Below are 18,230 nucleotides of genomic sequence, written 5' to 3'. Positions count from 1 at the left end.
GTTTTTAAAGGTTAATTGACCTGCCCAAAGTCACATACACGACTAAGTGGAACAGCCTGGACTCCAGCTCAGTTCCATCTGCCTCCAAAGCTTGCGTTCTTCACCATCTTCTTTATAAATTAAATGCTAGAGAAATGTACTGTGTTGTTATCACAGGGCACATTTCTGTCTTTGTACCTTACCTTTGCACGTTCTAGAAAGGGTCTGCCTTTCCCAAATGTTACTGGGAACACACTAACACGTTCTTACTCTTCTTCCTGTTCCCCTGATGCCAGACCATTCACTGTCTTGTTGGTACTCACTGTTGCCAAGTCTCCTTTCCAGAGGCTGTTGCCATGTCTCCATTATAGGTTTTAAATTGATTTAATTTTAGTTTGGCCATTTCCTGAAAGACATAGTTTATTAAGCAGGAGCCATTGTCTTATTGAATACTTGTGCCCATATCCTTCCAGAAGGTTTTCTACTTTTTTTTTTAATTGTTATATTTGTTGTTAGTGCTGTCAAGTTGATTGTGTCTCCTAGCCCCTCTGTGTACAGTAGAGCAGAACCCTGCCCGGTTGTTTTGGGCCATCCTCAGATCTTCCAACACTTTATTAGACAATGCTCCACTGCTCTTCATAGGGTTTTCATGGCCAATTCATGGCCATAGGAAGTGGGTGGTCAGGTCCTTCTTCCTATCCTGGTAGCTCAGCTGAAACCTGTCCACACTGGGTGTCCCTGCTGGTATTTAAAATACCAGTGGCGGGGCTGGCCCTGTGGCTGAGTGATTAAGTTCGCGCGCTCCGCTGCGGACGGCCCAGTGTTTCGTTGGTTCGAATCCTGGGCACGGACATGGCACTACTCACCAAACCACGCTGAGGCAGCGTCCCACATGCCACAACTAGAAGGACCCACAACGAAGAATATACAACTATGTACCGGGGGGCTTTGGGGAGAAAAAGGAAAAAAATAAAATCTTTAAAAAATATAAAATAAAATAAATAACATAAAATACTAGTGGCATAGCTTTCAGCATCACAGCAACACACAGCCGCCATGGTATGACAAGCAGCAGATGGCTGTATGGTTCCCTGACCAGGAAATGAACCCAGGCTACAGTGGCTGAATTTTAACCACTAGACCACCAAGGCTGGCTTATGTGATAAGACATACGTAACGTAAATTTTACTATTTTAACCTTCTTTTTTTTAATTTTATTTTTTTTCATTCTTCTCCCCAAAGCCCCCCAGTACAGAGTTGTATATTTTAGTTGTGGGTCCTTCTAGTTGTGGCATGTGGGATGCCGCTTCAACATGGCTTGATGAGTGGTGCTAGGTCTGCACCCAGGATCTGAACCAGTGAAACCCTGGGCTGCTGAAATGGAGCACGTGAACTTAACCACTCAGCTATGGGGCTGGCCCCTATTTTAACCTTTCTCTTTTTTTCCCGAGGAAGATTAGCCCTGAGCTAACATCTGCCGATCCTCCTCTTTTTGCTGAGGAAGACTGGCCCTGAGCTAACATCCGTGCCCATCTTTCTCCACTTTATATGTGGGATGCCTACTACAGCATGGCTTGCCAAGCAGTGCCATGTCTGCACCCAGGATCCGAACCGGCGAACCCGGGGCCGCCGAAGCGGAACGTGTGCACTTAACTGCTGTGCCACCGGGCCAGCCCCTATTTTAACCATTTTGAAGTGTACAATTTAGTGGCATAAAGTATATTCATAGTGTTCTGTAATCGTCACCACTATTTCCAGAACTTGTTCATTATCCCAAACAAAATACTCCTTTTAAAAGGAATACAACCTCCCCCCAATATGCACATACTTTTATAATTATAAAGGTCATACATGTTCATTAGAGAAAATTTGCAAACTACTGGATGTATAAAGATGAAAATTTAAAGCTCCCAGGATCCCACCCTCAGCAACACCCCTGGTAACATTTTAAGTATTTTCTTCTAGCTCTTCCTTTGTGCTTAGGTATGTGTATGTGTGTTTAATTAACTGTATTGATTTTTCCCATCAGGTTGTGACAGTGTTTGAAAATACATTGTCAAAAGACTTTTTTAGCCTATAAGCTCCCCACTTTGGGAAAACCAATATGTATTTATTTCTGAAATCTGTTTTCAATGATTCATTCATTCATTTGTTCAAACATGTATTGAGTCTTTCTGTGTCCCAGGAACGTCCTATGCAGGAAGAGCAGAAATACAGAGATGAATATGTCAAGGGGCTTGCCTCCAAGCAGCTCACAATCTGGGTCATATACACAAATAAGTAATCCGTGTTGCTGTGGACCACAGTAATGGATGTGCAGGGCACAGGGCTGGGGCTGACAAAGTAGTGATCAGCTGTGGTTGGGAGTCAGCCAGAGTCATCTTTTTAGAACGCAAATCCAAATATGACATAAATATTTATAACAGAAGAAATCACACTGTGAATAGTTTTCAATTTGAATCATGCTTTGTTCACTTAATGTTGTAATGTGAGCACTCTTCCATGTCCTGTGTTTTTAATAATTCTTCAGATAATTATTTCTAATGGCTACAGAATGTATCTTGCTTTAATTTACTTAACCATTATGCTATTTGTTGGTCATTTGGCTGTTTCCAATTTGTCACTATTACAAATAATGCTTTAGTGAGATCTATGAACTTAACTCTTGTCTGCATTTTGGATTGTTTCCCCAGGTTCTGGGTCTAGATGTGTCCATTTCACCTTATTCTTGCCAAGATTTTTTTTTTAATGTAAACTATAATTTTATAGGTAAAAATTAGTATTTTACTCTTATTTAAGAGAAATTATTTCTTAAAAGTCTTTATGTAGACAGCTCATGCCATTTAGTAGTGGATTTTTGCTGGCCAAAGCACAGATGTTTGGTTTTCCTTATGTCAGTTTTATCTTTCCCCACTTAGAGTTACCTACCTTTTGGTAAGAATTCTGTGCACCGCCAGAAGTAGGTAGAACAAACTTTTTGCAGACACATTTGAAACTCAGAAATTAAGTGGGGATCTGAAGTCACATAACAAAGGGGCAGGACTAGAAATAATGTTTATTCTTTTTTGTTTATAGTTCCCAGGGTACACTCAAATCTGTTATTTGATTTGACCCTTACAATAACCCTTATAAGTAGATTGCATAAATGTGCCCATTTCAAAGATAAGAAAACTGAGAAATTATGTTGATTGTACAAGGTCTCACATTTCTTTTTTTTTTTTTTTTTTAATGGTTGGCCCTGAGCTAACATCTGTTGCCAGTCTTTTATTTTTTTTCTTCTTCTTCTTTTCCCCAAAGCCCCCCAGTCCATAGTTGTATATTCTAGTTGCAGGTCCTTCTAGTTGTGCTATGTGGGATGCCACCTCAGCATGGCCTGACAAGTGGTGCTAGGTCCGCGCCCAGGATCCGAACCAGTGTAAACCTGGGCCGCCGAAGTGGAGCTGATGAATTTAACCACTCAACCCCAGGGCCGGCCCCTCACGTTTCTTAGTTAGAGAATTAAGACCATGTTGCCAAGACAAGACTGTCAGATTATCAGGGAGGTCTGAACCAGAGCCCTTTCTATTGCCCAGTCATAAGTGAATCTTGTTTCCCCTGTGATGGTACAGAAAAGAAAGCTCCCTCAGTGGTTTGCAAAAAGATGAGTGACTTACCCAAAGGCACATAGCTAGAAAGTGTAGAGTTTCATTTTGAACACTCAGCCCACATCTCTCTGCTTTTTTGACCATGATTCCAGAAGAATGTTCCCACCAAGAAATCTTGTCTTCTAGACCCTTCCCAAGATGCAATTCATACCACTTGGAGATTCCAAATTCTGCCTCTGGGTACTTGGTGGGACAGATAAACAGTGTTCTTAGAACCAACAGACACGAGCCTTGCAAATACCCTCCTCCATGGACAGGAAAGTTTTAGTTCAGATAAATGCTGCCAGTCCCCATTCTTCCTCCATTCTATCTCCTTTCTGAGTGTCTGCTTGGGAAAGTAGCTCTTACCAAACACAGGAGGGCTTATCATTTTGCTGTTTTTTACAATCCTAAGTAATGTGGATTTTTTGCATTGTTTCAGGGTCCATATGAAGTCAAATTTAAGGTTTAAAAAACGTTTCCTATAATAAATTCAAACAATAACAGAAGTAAAAAGTAAAAAGAGCTAGTCTTTTCATCTTCTCCAACCTTCCAGAAGTACTAACTGTGAATTGTATGGTGTGTGACTTTCCAGACTTTGTTCTTTGTTTATATATACATATGTTCACATGTTGAGTGTTTGAGAGTGTAGGTGTGTCTTTTCCACGCTGTATATTTTCTGAAACTTGCTTTTCTCATTTAATATTAGATCTTAGACATCTTTCCAAATCAGTGCATTTAGATTTATCTTTATTAAAAACAGATGCATAGTGTTTCATCAGACTGTAGGGTCATAGGGTATATGCATTTTAAAAAACAAGATGTGGGGCCGGCCCATGGCTGAGTGGTTAAGTTCACGTGCTCTGCTTCAGTGGCCCAGGGTTTCACTGGTTCGGATTCTGGGTGTGGACATGGCACCGCTTGTCAGGCCCTGCTGAGGCAGTGTCCCACATGCCACAACTAGAAGGACCCACAACTGAAAATATGCAACTATATACTGGGGGGCTTTGGGGAGAAGAAGGAAAAATTTTTTAAAAATCTTTAAAAAACAAGATTTTTTTTTTTTGAGGAAGATTAGCCCTGAGCTAACATCTGCTCCCAGTCCTCCTCTTTTTGCTGAGGAAGACTGGCCCTGAGCTAACATCCGTGCCCATCTTCCTCTACTTTATGTATGGGACGCCTACCACAGCATGGCTTGCCAAGCAGTGCCATGTCTTCACCCAGGATCCGAACTGGCAAATCCTGTGCCACTGAAGCAGGACGTGCACACTTAACTGCTGTGCCACCGGGCCGGCCCCAAAAACAAGATGTTTTAAGTGAAGGACAACACATATTCTAATGGGTGCATCTGGTTTTAGGCCTGCGGCTAAATGACTTTGGGCAAATTACTCATCTTCTCTGAGCCTCAGTTTCTTTATCTATAATGTGAGGATAGAAATACCTTATGTAGTTTTGAGGATTAAAATGATTCGTTAATTTATCAAGCATTTGTTGAGGGCCTTTTGCGTACTAGGTAGTATTGGCGAATGTATTTGGTGGTGTTCTATAAACTGGGAAGCTTTATGTAGGGAAGCTCACCAGGAGAATAATCCAAAAAGAGATGTCTGCTTATCTTTGTCTCTTTTCTGCTCACCATAGTGATGTCTCTGAGTCTCTGCTTGATAAGTGCCTCTATACCAACCACTCTCCTCATCCCGACATCTTGATACGGACTTCTGGGGAAGTGAGGCTCAGTGACTTCCTGCTCTGGCAGGTAGGTGGTTTCTAACCACTGCTCTATTTGTGTCAGCCTGAAAACTGTGACTGCACCTGCGTAATGGATTAGAGGGGCTCATCCCCACCGCCAGCCGTGCTTGCACCAGAGAACTTGGGAGTTGGGGGTGCGGAGCTAAAATCTGGAGAAATGTCTCCAGGCTGTGCCTGGTAACGTTTGCTGTCCCCCCCCGCCATCTGGCCCTGGCTTTGCGAGCCTGTGTGGTTCTTGCTGTATAAAGTGCCTAGAGGAAAAATCAAGGCTATCCAGCTGTGGTGAAAACTTCACTTGTGCCCCTGTTCAAGGACCTGGATTTCTGCCTTGTGTCCCTGAGCATAAGCTCCTGCCCTAGTAACCTGCCAGGTACCCCAGCACCTCTGGGCTGGAACCTTGCCTTGCAGATACCAGTCTCTCTCCTCCAGAATAGAGGGCCGCATCTATGCAAGCGTAGTCCACAAGGAATATAAACTATATGCAGACTCTTTCTTAGGGGCCTGCCATTGCCTCTCAGCTCAGGTACCCCAGTGTAGGTAGTCCCCCAAAGGCTCATATCCAAATAAGTTTGTCTTTGCTTGAAGGTCTCCATCATCTGTTAACTTGGCCCCTGGATAGCACATGACTGGGGGAAGTCCTTGTTCAAGGAGAGGATGGAGGGAAAGACTCAGCTTGGAAGCAGTTCACATGATAAAGTTCCATAAATTTTAATGTGCCATAGTCTTAAAGTGAAGTAACAAGATTTAGCTACTAAAGATACTTGCAGTCTTTGGCTTTACTGAAAGAAGTATAATGTGCAGCTTATGCTTCTGTGGCCCACTCTGCTGTTCAGATCACATCTGGAAAGTTTACTTCTGGACACTGAGTTTTAAGAGACTACATTGGTAAACTAGAGAACTTACCAGAAGAGGCCAACCTGAATGGCAAGGAATCTGGACTGATGTCCTGTAAGGAATGAGTGAAGGATAGTGGTCTGCAAAAGGGAAGCGTGGTGACAGTTTATTCCCTCGGAAAAAGATATTGGGTTACTCCTTTGTGCTGGGAATATGGCAGTGACCAAGTCAGAAATAATCCCTGCTGTCTTAAAACTTATAGTTTGTTGGCAAAGACAAACTGAAGAAGTCAATACAGCCTTAGGAACAGATAACAGGCTGCTCTAATCTAGACTTCAAATATTTGAAAGAATGTCACTTTGAAGAAGCAGCAAACTTGTTCCAGAGAAAAGACCTGACCTTGGTAGAAGTTCAGGGAAAGTGACATTGGTTTAGCATGACAAGCTATCTGACAACTGAAGTTATGTCCCTTGAGGCACTGAATTCCTTATCACTAAAGGTGTCAAGCAGTGGCTGTCAAGAATATTCCAAAAGAGATTCTTACGTCAGTGACTGTTATTAAAGTTCACCCAACTCTGTGCTCTGTTTATATACATTATCTGGTTTAATTTTCATAGTACTCTAAAAACTAGGTATTCTTATTACTTAATCTTACAGTTGAGGAAACTGAGGCCCAGAGCAGTTAAGTAATTTGCCTCTGGTCAAACAGATGGAAAATCCTGGAGCCAGAATTCAAAGCCAGGCAGCCTGGCCCCAGAGCCCATGCTCTTAATGACACTGCGCCATTCTCTGCTACTTAAAAATAACAATGGCAGCTACCATTTGTTCATTGCTGACTTTTATCGGACAGTGTGTCTCCCAGATGACCTCTCAGGGCCAAGAGCCAATAACATAATCCAGATGTTATTTCATAGTCCTAAAATTGGCTCTTAGAAAAATCCTGGTGGAAATGTTGATCTAGTCTTGTTTTAGTTCTGCCTTGTTACAGGCAGGTGATCTAACTGCCTCAGATGACCCCTCCCCCTATCAGTGAGTGAATCAGGGCTGGCAGCAGCCGCTGCAGCTCAGGGTGCCTGTCCGTCTCATCCCTGGGCTTCTGTGTCCTGCTCAGCCTTCTCCAAAGAAGGAGCCTGGCCAGGGATGTGTTCCAGCAACATGTTACTAAACCATACTCTCGTCCTCACCTTTCCCAGACCTCCCACTCCTGCCTGGTGTTCCAACCCGTTCTGTGGCCAGAATACACGTTTTGGAACCTCTGTGAGGCCATCCTGCAGTTCCAGATGAACCATAGCATGCTTCAGGTAAGAGTTTAGGGCTGGCCTGATTGGGTGGGATGGAAGAAGAGGTTAGCATTGATTGACCACCTAATATATATACCAGGCACTTGCTAATAAGCTTGTTAATGATGATGATAGTAGCTACCACTTACTGAGTATTTACTATGTGTCAGGCCCTGTGAACATTTTATATACACTATCATTTAATGCTCCCAAGAACCTAATGAGGTAGGTATTATTAGGCCCATTTGCGCAAATGGATAAATAGAAATTGTTTGGTTAAGGACACATAACCAGAAAGAGGCAGAACTGAGGTTCAAGTTACAAGACCTTAATCTCTTTACTATAGAAACCCAGGAAAGGCTTCTCAGAGAGATTGGCCATTATTCTCTGAAGGTATTAACCTAATAAAACCAATAAAAGATTGTAGAAGTGGAAGTATACAAAATCTGAGCCTCTTCCAGAAGGGATTCAGAACAAAATAGCACTATCTTTCTATTGTATAAAACTATGTTCTGCCAAGACTTGAAGTTCTACTTTGAATTTTGATCACCAGATCTTGAAACAGGTTGCATTAGGAGGCAGAGTCATCTGCATCTGATTAGGACTCAAGAATAACACCAGTGTGTGTGGTGGTGGCAGCTTAGGGTCTACTAAGGCACTTAGGTGTTTTAATATAAGTTTTCTTATTTAACCCTTCCAACAGTCCAGCAGGTTTGGTGTCTCATTTTTAAGACGTGGAAACAGAGGGGCAGAGTAACTGTCCCAAGTCCACAGAATTTTAAACCCAAAGCTGGTGCTGCTTCTTGAGTCTGGAGAGAGATTGGCCAGGAGGAAATAAAGATGTAATCAAGTCTTCTCAGTCCCCTTGGCATCAGGGATCTGTTGGAGAATCTGATGAAAGCCATAGACCATCTCCATAGAAAAATTGCACAGATCATTCTAACATGTGGCACTCTACGTAGAACTGCACTCATCACGGAAGCACATAGACTGCTTCCAGGGGCTTCATCTAACCCCTGAAATCTGTCCGGGAATCTCAAGTCCAGAACTCCTGGAATAAGCCAATCAAATCATGAAGGTTCGGTCACGTGCTTGATCATTTAGTCTCAGAATCTGAGGAAATTGAAAAAGGAAGTTGACTTCAAGTAAACAGAAAAACAGCAGAGTCTCAATTATCCACCATCAGTGAGGAATGAATGTCAGATTTTTCCACATGACCAAAGGCTCCCCTTTAAGAACTAAAACTTCTTTATCCTTTTTCAATAGAAAACTTTCTGAAATATGTCTTGTACAGAATTTATTGATATCTACTATATGCCAGGCACTTTCTAATAATGGATGATTAGAATAATCACATTCTAATGACAATAGTAGCTGCCTTTAAGCACTTCACTGTACAGTGATGCCCTTGAAAGGTGAGACCGTTGGCTCTAAGCTAGATGGTCCCAAAATACTTGGCTTTAGGATTTCTTGTATATTTGTCTGTGTCCTCCTTCTCATTTCTTACTAAATTTCCTGGCTGATTTTGACAGCATCCCTCCTTCTCCTCTCTTGCTGTTTATTGTTTTAAATCAGCTACAGGCAAGGAAACCAATCAGTCAAACTTGTTAGAATTATCTCTGTAAAGTGAGAGTAAACTGGCTCTGCATGAAGCCCAGAGGATCTTGGTGTGTGAGCTTTTGTGCATGGATATTCTTATCTCTAATATGGCTGCTCAGAAGCCTTCTGTAATAATTTCACGTTTCTCAGATACTTTTCCACATGGCCTTCATTCATTCCATAAATATTTACTGAGTACCTAGCATGAGTCAGGCACTATATTAGGCACAGGAGATTCTGCAGTTAGCTGGCCAGATGAGATCCCTACCTTCATGGAGTTTATGTTCTTACTTGAGGAGATACATAATAAACAAGTAAGCAAATAAATAATTTCAGATTGTTATAAGGCGATGAAGAAAATAGAGTGATGTGCTAGAAAGTAATGAAGAGAACGAGAGGTAACAAATGGAGCAGTCAAGGAAGGCCTCTCTGAGGAGGTGATTTTTAAGCCATGATATAAAAAATGAGAAGTAGCCAGACATGCAAAAATCTGGGGGAAAAGAATTCTCCGAAAAAGGAGCAGCAAGTGCAAGGTTACTGAGTTTATCAAGTTTGGGTCTTGGAAGAACAAAAGAAGAGGCCATCGTTCCTGAGGGAGAAGAGTATGAGATGAGGTTGGGTAGGAGTCAAGCCTCTGATCATCTAGTGTCTTGTAGGCCATGGTGACACATCTGAAGAATTTTGATCAGCAGAATGACAGAATCTGATTTACATTTTGCAAAAATCACTCAGGATTTTCAGGGGGCAGGAGTCCGAGACCAAACTCCTACAGTAGTCCAGGTGAGAGGATGCGCCTCAAGGTGGGGCGGTGGCTGGAGGGGAGGGGAAGGCTGAGTGGACTAAGATGGAGGAAAAACAAATGTTAAAACAGAAACAAATGAAACTAACTTTGTCATTAATGTAACCCCCAGAGAAAGGAATTAATTCAAGTTAACCTGAGCACAGTTCTCTGATTATATCTCTTTAGCAGGATATATTCTAAAGATAATACAAACTGAAAAGAGAACTTGAACATTACTTAAGAGGTTTATTGTTAGTGGCAATGTTGATGGAGTAATTCTGAAACTCCTTTGTGTATCCTGGAGGATAAAACAAATGAGTACAGATATTAATGTTATTAGGAATCAAGACATTAGGTTTTGGCCTTGGCAATTGGGTGGGTGGTTCTGCTCTTCCCTGGGATGAGTTGGGACATGTTTGAGGAAAACTATTAAGAGTTCCATTTTTGTACCTATGAATCATAATTGCAAACATTTATTGAGCTCTTACCACGTGTCAGGCATCCTTTACATAGATTCTATGTAGGGCTATATGGTAGATACTATTATTATTGCTCCCATTTTTAGAGTGAGGAAACCAAAATTATAACAGAGATATTGATAGTCTTGAACACTTTTTCAGCAGGCCCCCTGGGAGTTCTGGCCCAGCTTTTTCTACCCAGGATCCCTCAAAGCTGTTTCTAGAAATCTTAGCACCTCAGCAGAAGCACCAAGGGTAGAATTCAGACTAACAACATCCTCACCAGTCTGGCATCAGACCAGACAGCTGATCTTTCCACTGTCTCTCTTTTACGAACCCTGTATTGTAACCAAACTGGACCCTTCTTAGTTCCTTGTTCCCCTTCCTTTTAGTTTCCTATCTCTGTGTCTGTGCTCTTGGCCTCTCTTCCAAATTCCCATTGTTAAAATCTGAGCTGCTCTGTCTCTAAGCCCAGCCCAGTATGCTCCTGTTCCTGCAGGAAGCCAGAGCAGAAGACAGGGAGCTGGGTTCTGGGCCTAGAGCTGAATGGGATGAGGGCAGCTGGTGGATGCCAAGGGAAGCAGGACTCAGCTACACGTTGTTCGGGTCTAGACTTTGGTATCTGAAGGGACCATGACAGTCTCCTGGTCATCACCCATCAGTCTTAGAGAGTAGGGGCTGGCAAAGGGAGGGAATCTTGACTCTGATGCGGGAGGATGGATGGAAGATCAGGGCAGGGCAGGGGCAGGCAGCAGTGCGAGCCGGTGGTCCTCAGTTACAAGCTGCATGGACGATTGGTCCGGGAGGGGTCACTGATAGAGAGGAGTGGTAAGTGTTCGGTCCACCTAATCTGTGAAGATGATATTACAGAGGGAGAAACTACATGTGCCCACTAAACTTCCTTTGATGTATTGTTGAAGATTAAACACCAGGCCAGATCAATCAACCATTTTATTTCTAGTGCTCCTCAGGTAGTCACTGTCTTCTCCTCAGGAGAATTTAAAAGCTTGAGCTGTTGTCTCAGACATTCCTGCCTTTGAATCATCACACTGCCTACTGGCTGTGTGACTGGGCACTTAGTTAACCCTTCAGACTATCATTTTCCTCATCTGTAAAGTGAGAGGAGTAATGATAATAATAATACCTGTCTCACAGGTTTGTGATAAGGGTTCAGGAAGCTAATACACAGAAAGCGCTGAGTGCAGTGCTGGAACAGAGTTAATTTTCAGAGAATGGTGGCCAGGATCGTTTATCACTTGTCTCTCTGGGCTCTTCACCAGACTTCTCCTGTCTTCAGAAAAGCCATAGACATGTAGCACCCTGCTCATCCTGTCCCCAGTACAGGTCCCCAGGCAGGGAGATTCTGGGGGCACTTTGGAACATCATGTTTCCCGCCAGAGGTGTTCTCTCTGTCTCAGGCATCCTCAGAAATGCATCGCCCATGCTGCTGACCTGAGCATGTTGACTGTAGCAAATGGGGCCTTAGGGGAGGACTCTTCGCTGGCTAATGAATGTTTTGAAGCCCAAGACCTGCAGCCTCCTTCCAGGCCTCGGCAAGGTAGTAGAGGACTTGAGGGGCTATTACTTGGTCCCCAGTTCTGCCGGGGACAGAACAAGAGCAGAGAGGCTTAGTGCCCAGGAGAGGTTTAGATTAATAGGTGAGAGCCCGATTTGTCAAAGCGAGCTCCGTGGAGCTTTTGCACTGAGATCACATAAATTCTGTTCAAGAAGTATCTAATGAAATTATTACACCCTCACCCCTGATTGGTCATTATACAGGGAGAGTAGACAGAATGGTCAGGGAGAGAGGAAGTGACTAGGATGTCGGTTAGCCTAGATTTTTCTGAAGCTGAGTACCTGAGAAGACTTAGAACACTTCTGAGAAGGGGAGGTAGATCCAGACCGTGTGGAGGCCGCACAGACAGGCATCCAGATGCAGGCCACCGGTTCCCCACTCCACCCCTAGAAAGTACAGCTTATCCAGAGGCACAAGACACATTCCCCATAGACCTCTCAAGAAGCCACCTTAGTAGAGAAACCAAGGAAACTTCAACCTACTCTGTGACCTGGGCCACGTCCCTTCCCTCCTCGGCCTCAGTGTCCTTGCTTGTCTAAAGTGAGGAGGCTGGAGCAGATGGTCTTAAGGAGCTCCCCTGACTCCATCATCCTAAAAGTGATCTGCTGATTCCTGGCAAACAGAGGCCAGGCTCTGCCTTGGCCTCTGCCTCCCTGCCTCCACTCAGTCTGGGGCTGCCATTTGGAAGAAGCTTGAGCTTCACGGAGCAACTTTAGCTCCGTATTTCCTCCCTGTGTGGCTTAGTGCCCCCATCTTTTCTGTCCTTCCAGAACTTAGCCTCCTTAGCCCTAGCCACAGCAGGTGTGATAGAAAAATAGCTAACCATTAATAACCAGGCACCAGCCTAGGCATTCATTATCTCATTTTTCCTTAAACCACCCAGGGAGGTGGGTACTATCATCTCCATTTTGCAGAATAAGAAACAGGCCTAGGGCCGGCCCAGTGGCATAGCGGTTAAGTTCATGCGCTCCGCTTCAGCGGCCTGGGATTCACCGCTTCTGACCCCAGGCACGGACCTATGCACTGCTTATCGAGCCAAGTTGTGGCTGGTGTCCCTCATATAAAGTAGAGGAAGATGGACATGGATGTTAGCTCAGGGCCAGTCTTCCTCAGCAAAAAGAGAAGGATTGGCAGTGGGTGTTAGCTAAGGGCTAATCTTTGAAAAAAAACAAAAAAAAAAACTGTTAAAAAAGAAAAGAAAGAAATAGGCCTAGAGAGGTGAGTGAGTCCTTTGGACAGGAACTTTTCAAACCCCAGTGCTCCAGAAGGACTCACTCTAGCCTCATCAAGCTCTTCAATCAATTTCATGTGTCTTTGCCCATGATTTCCACTGCCTGCTATTCTCCTCCCTCCACGTACCCCAGCTTTATCCAAATCCTCCCCCATTGGTTAAAGCCTGGCTCAAATATTGCCTGTCCATGAGGTTTCACTGCTCCTTGACCTTCATCAACCACAATTTCTCTCTCCTCTGAGCTGCATGGCCCTTTTTCTTGCCTCCCTGATGACCCTTACTACATTGTACCTTGTATTATGGGACTTTGTATATGGATCTTGTGTCCTAATCAGCCTTTAAGCACGTGGATTGCTGAGACTATATCGTGTGCATCTCCATACCCCCAGTAAGGTCCTCTCCTCCTGGGTTTCTCCTGACCAAGGCCAGGAAGAAGCCTTTGCAACAAGATAGAGAGCCTTAGCAGCAACTTCTCAAGCCTGTTTTAGTCTTCATAGCTCCATTTGTGAGCTCATTATCATAGCAGAAGAGTACCCATGAATGCCTGGGATCATTCAGGAGCCTAGAGGGGCAATATTCCAGAATTTTCATTTGTCATCTTTATTCATGCAGTAAACCTTTATTGCTGAGAGACCTTAGCGAATCACTTCCCTACTCTGAACCTCCATCTCTTATCTCCAACAGATAGAAGGTACCTCCCTAGCTCCATTGTGAGGGTCAAGTGCTTGTGCACATGTAAGATATTCCTTAAAAGATGAAGACAGAGCAATCCAGGTATTTACAGGCTGAATAAGACACAGACATGTACATAAATACCATAATACAGGACAGAATGTGATAAGAGTCATTAGGGTATAGGCTGCCAAGTCAGCAGCAAAGCATAGATTCTCACATGGAATAGGTTTGGCAGGAGAGCTCTGGTGCAAAGGCTCTGTGGTTAGAGTGGCAGGAGCAGAGTGCCTCAGCGGGGCACAGCAAGGCCTTGGTTCTGCTCCAAAGGGATTTCCCCCTCTCATGTGCCAGGAGCATCCTCGCTGCTCTCCTGGGATCACATGGTCAGTCGATTGAGTATTTCACATCTGTGGGGTGCCCCAGGTTCCAAGGAGGAAAAGCCACACAGTCTCTGCCCTCTAACACTTCATGGTTTGTCTGGAGACACACAAAGGGTATGAGAAGTGCAGCCAGGGAGTATGGTCAACTACCTAGTGTCAGAGCTGGTTCCAGAAGCTCTGAGGGCTCTATCAAGTATTCAACGGCTTATTTTCTAACAGAAAAAGTAGACTATGGACACTAAGACCTATTCTACTAGGCAGAATGCAGTAAGTGGCTTAAGAGAGCTAAAACTGCTTCTCAGAATGTTCATAGGAGGGTCATTTGCTAGAGGAGTCAGGCTGGTCTCCATACAGGAGGCAAGTCTGGAGCCAAATTCTGGAAAATTGCTTAGGGAGTTGGGAGGATGGCACCCTTAGAGTGATTTGGGAAACTAAAGGACCCTATAGGCATGTCCCAGGCGGGAATAGGACCTTCTTTACAGCAGAGAATAGATAGTAATGACTTATAAAATTGCTGTTTCTTTTTGAGAGCCTGCTAGAGAGGGTTTTGCATATATTATCTCTAATCCTTAAAACCACTCTTCAAGGTAGGCACAACCCCCACTTTACAGATGAAGAAATGAGGTTAGGAGAGGATTTGCCCAAAGCCATAAATCTAGTTGATGGGGGAACCAGAAGTCAGACTCACATTTGCCTGGTTCCCTTGCAAGTGGAAACCTGAGAAGAATTTCAAGAAATACAGGTGCTCCCTCCAAAACAAACCAAGATGGACCTAGAACTGCCACTGCCCTGCCTGTATGTACAACCTGGGCATCACCCATCTCACCTGCTCCCAAACCTTCCCAAATCTGGTACAAGCTCCCCACTGTTCCACTTAACTTGGCCCACCCTGTGCCCTACCTCCTCCAATCCAGTTCCACCCACACCTAAAAATGATTTCCCCACCCCAATCCCCATTTTTCTCTAGCAGAAGGCCCGAGACATGTATGCAGAGGAGCGGAAGAGGCAGCAGCTGGAGAGGGACCAGGCTGCAGTGACAGAGCAGCTGCTGCAAGAGGGGCTCCAGGCCAGTGGGGACACCCAGCTCCGATGGACACGCTTGCACAAACTCTCAGCCAGACGGGAAGAGCGGGTCCAAGGCTTCCTGCAGGCCCTGGAACTCAAGCGGGCTGACTGGCTGGCACGTCTGGGCACTGCATCAGCCTGAGGGAGGCTGGCCTCCTGTCACTTTGCCCTGCCCTCTGCCGCCCCCCCTCCCCCCCCACCAGGGCCCTACTCCTCTTTCTTTTCTTGGTGAAAGGCACCTCCCTCCTGATGAATTGTGTTCCCTTTGCTTGGCAGGGGAGCCCCAGAGGCCAGGTCTGCTGGCCATAGATACCTTTGGGCTGCCTGAGACAGTGGCCCCTAGGGAGGGTTGAGGGCGAGAGTCTCCCACAAGTACACTAAACCCAGCTCTGCTGGTCAGTAGGTTTGGACAGCAGGGGGCCCCAACTCTTCTGCTGCCTGCTCCTTCCACCTTTGCCATGTCTGCGTGTGCTCCTAGACACACTTTCTTTTTCCACCAGCACATCCTTCGATACACAGAATTGAGGGGAAGAGCTCTCCCCAAACCCTCGCCCTTTACACATCTTCTTAGCCTTCCACCTGACTTTCACAAAAGATTTGGTTCCACCTCGGATCTGCTGGTAAATAGCTAATAGGCAGCCAGCATAATTTGGGCAAGGAAGGGGAGGGAGAGAGAGAAAAAATGTGCCCATCTGCTGCTCCTCCCCCTTGGCTCTCCACCTGGGATTTGCTATTGAATCTCTACCCCCTCCCACCCTGCAGTGCTGATTGCTCACTGAAAGGCTCAGCGCCCCCAATGGCGCCGAAGCCAGGCGGGTGATTACAATCCAATTACCTATTGTCGACTCAGCCCACACAAGCTTTTCTCCTTTTGCAGGGCATGGGGCCAGGTTCCGCTCCCCAGTGAGACTGGCCCCCTCGAGGGGTACAGGGTAACAGAAGAGCCTGTAGGCCCTGGTGAATCTAATCCAGCACAGGCCTCCTTCCCTGGAACACATCAGGACCAAGAGCACAGAAACAAGTGCTTCTCCCGGCTGACTGGGCCTCCTGACCTCACCATCTCAGACTGCTTCCCACCTCCTCAATCTTTGAGGCTTCTTCTCTCAGCTTTTTGACCTGGCCCCCTAACTAGGCCCTGAAACGATTTGTTCTCAGCATGGCAGAGTCTCAGCTTGGGAGGGCCAAGGCTGCCCAGCAGGAAGAAGGCCAAATCAAGGGCCATGTCCTTTCCCCTACCTCTCCCTGCCAGACCTCACTGCAGAGCTGCTGAGAGGATTAGTGCCTTTGAAGAGTTGTCTGCCTGAGCAATTCTGTGCTTCAGGTGCAGCAAGCACCGGCCGGTAATACCAACCAAACGCTATTCTGTTTAGTCTTCCCGTTTTACTTTCTGCAAACTGTTTCCCAGCACCTCCCTCTAGGGGAGAGGGAGGGTCCTGCAAGCAGTGGTAAGAGCATACTCTTTAAATCCCTAACTTTCCTATACTCCAGTCTCCTCTTCCCCTTCCTGTGCCTGAATACCTGGCACAAGAGACCCCTTGGCCATCCTCCCTGCTCCCAGAATCAGTTGTAAATGCCAGACACTGCGATTGAGAAGCCAACCCATGCACCTTTGGCAAGCCCCCCACACACGCCTGGCACTCCCCACTACCAATGGCTGGCAAAGGGTTCCCAGAGAGCAGGTGCTGTACATTTTCCAGCTTTACAATGGGGCTGTTGACAGCCTTAATTAGGGAGGCATGAATTATGCGGCTATAATACAGAGCCCTACAATTAAGGCGGGAATGAGGGGCTGGAGGCAGCAAACGGAATCTGCCCTGTGAGCGTGGCTGTTGAGTCCTGTCTCCGTTCTCTGTCTGACTTTGCCTAATATGATTGGGGTACAGCAGAGGTGATTAATGGGGCTGGTATCTCCCTTTGGCCTGAGGTCCCGTGTTCTGGGAGAGGTGCACAGAGTGGGGTGGGGTGAGGTGGGGTGGGAGGGGAGGGGCTGCCCCAGGAGGCACTGTAGGGGTGGAAAGAGACTGAGAGGCCACCTAGAAGCAGGGGCTGCAGATAGTTGAACTCATTGTGGTTGCTTTCTACCAGTATGATGATTTGTGCAAACCAGCTTCAACCCTTGCCTCAAGAAATAGGTGGGGACCTATTTAAATGTCTTCCTACCTTTGAGCTGAGCCCCCACTTGAGGATATTTACCGTGTTTTTGTGTTCTCCTGGGTGTCAAATAGAATTTTAAGAATTCTTTCTTGAATGTAAAACTTGTTTGTTACCAGTGCAATGTAAGAACATCTTGTTTTGCTGCTGCAACTGTCTACCCTTCTTCAGGTGTGCTTGGCTACCTCCAGGATCCGTAGCTTTGGGGGCGTGTGGCATGGGGGCACCACTGGAAGAGCCCTTTTGCCGTCGCAACACCTGTTTCTCTGCTTGTTTCCTAATCCCCGGACGCTTTCCTCCACCTCCTTTTCCTCGCGCAAGTGAAAGGAAGCCAGCCTGCCAGTGTGGAAGGAGGGATTTCGCCAGCTGCGTTTGCAGCGCCCAGGCTTGGTGGCCGCATCGGGTGGGGGCAGCTGAGCTTGAAGTCTCTGAAGCGGGTGGAGCGTAGGGGGAGGGGAGTGCTGGTAGGCCTCCTTGACGGCCGCTCTCCATTATTCTGCGGCGGGGTCCTGAGGTCCCAGAATACAGAGACCTAAGGGAGCCACCCAACAGGCTTTTGGGGGGGGCTTCGTTGGATTTGGGGAGGCGGCTGAGCAACGGGTGCTGAAAGGACAGCTCCTACCTGCCCCGCTGCACCCGAAAGGCACCTCTGCGTGTAAAGTCTCCCCTTCGAGCCCCCACCCCATCTCGAGTGGACCGCCTTCCAGGTGAGGTGCACGAAAGGTTTCCTCAGAGTGGCAGCTTGGAAGGATGCACGTCCGGCTGCGCCAAGCTGGCTTCCCCGCTCTTTCCCCACTTCAGCGTCAGCCTTGGCCCTGGGAACTGCAGCCTGTGCCTCCAAGCCGCGCGCTTCCT

General features: G+C 46.0%; 1 protein-coding gene across 5 annotated transcripts in view; it reads left to right on the top strand.

Moving 5' to 3' along the window:
- Window positions 1-17,528, top strand: part of DHDDS (dehydrodolichyl diphosphate synthase subunit) — a 29,886-nt gene extending 12,358 nt beyond the window's left edge. For 3 of the 5 annotated variants that reach the window (XM_046660659.1, XM_046660656.1, XM_046660657.1), the window contains 3 exons: window positions 5,241-5,355; window positions 7,376-7,483; window positions 15,127-17,528. In XM_046660659.1, coding sequence (XP_046516615.1) covers window positions 5,241-5,355; window positions 7,376-7,483; window positions 15,127-15,366 — 463 coding nt within the window. In that variant the 3' untranslated portion in view covers window positions 15,367-17,528. Of the gene's footprint in view, window positions 1-5,240; window positions 5,356-7,375; window positions 7,484-8,165; window positions 9,842-15,126 lie in introns of all 5 variants that reach the window. The other 2 variants (XR_006888573.1, XM_046660658.1) reach the window with 2 other exon arrangements.
- The last annotated feature ends 702 nt before the right edge of the window (window positions 17,529-18,230 follow it).

The sequence above is a fragment of the Equus quagga genome, chromosome 5 (genome assembly GCF_021613505.1).
Source record: "Equus quagga isolate Etosha38 chromosome 5, UCLA_HA_Equagga_1.0, whole genome shotgun sequence".
NCBI lineage: Eukaryota > Metazoa > Chordata > Mammalia > Perissodactyla > Equidae > Equus > Equus quagga.
This window is presented reverse-complemented; position numbering and strand designations above follow the sequence as displayed.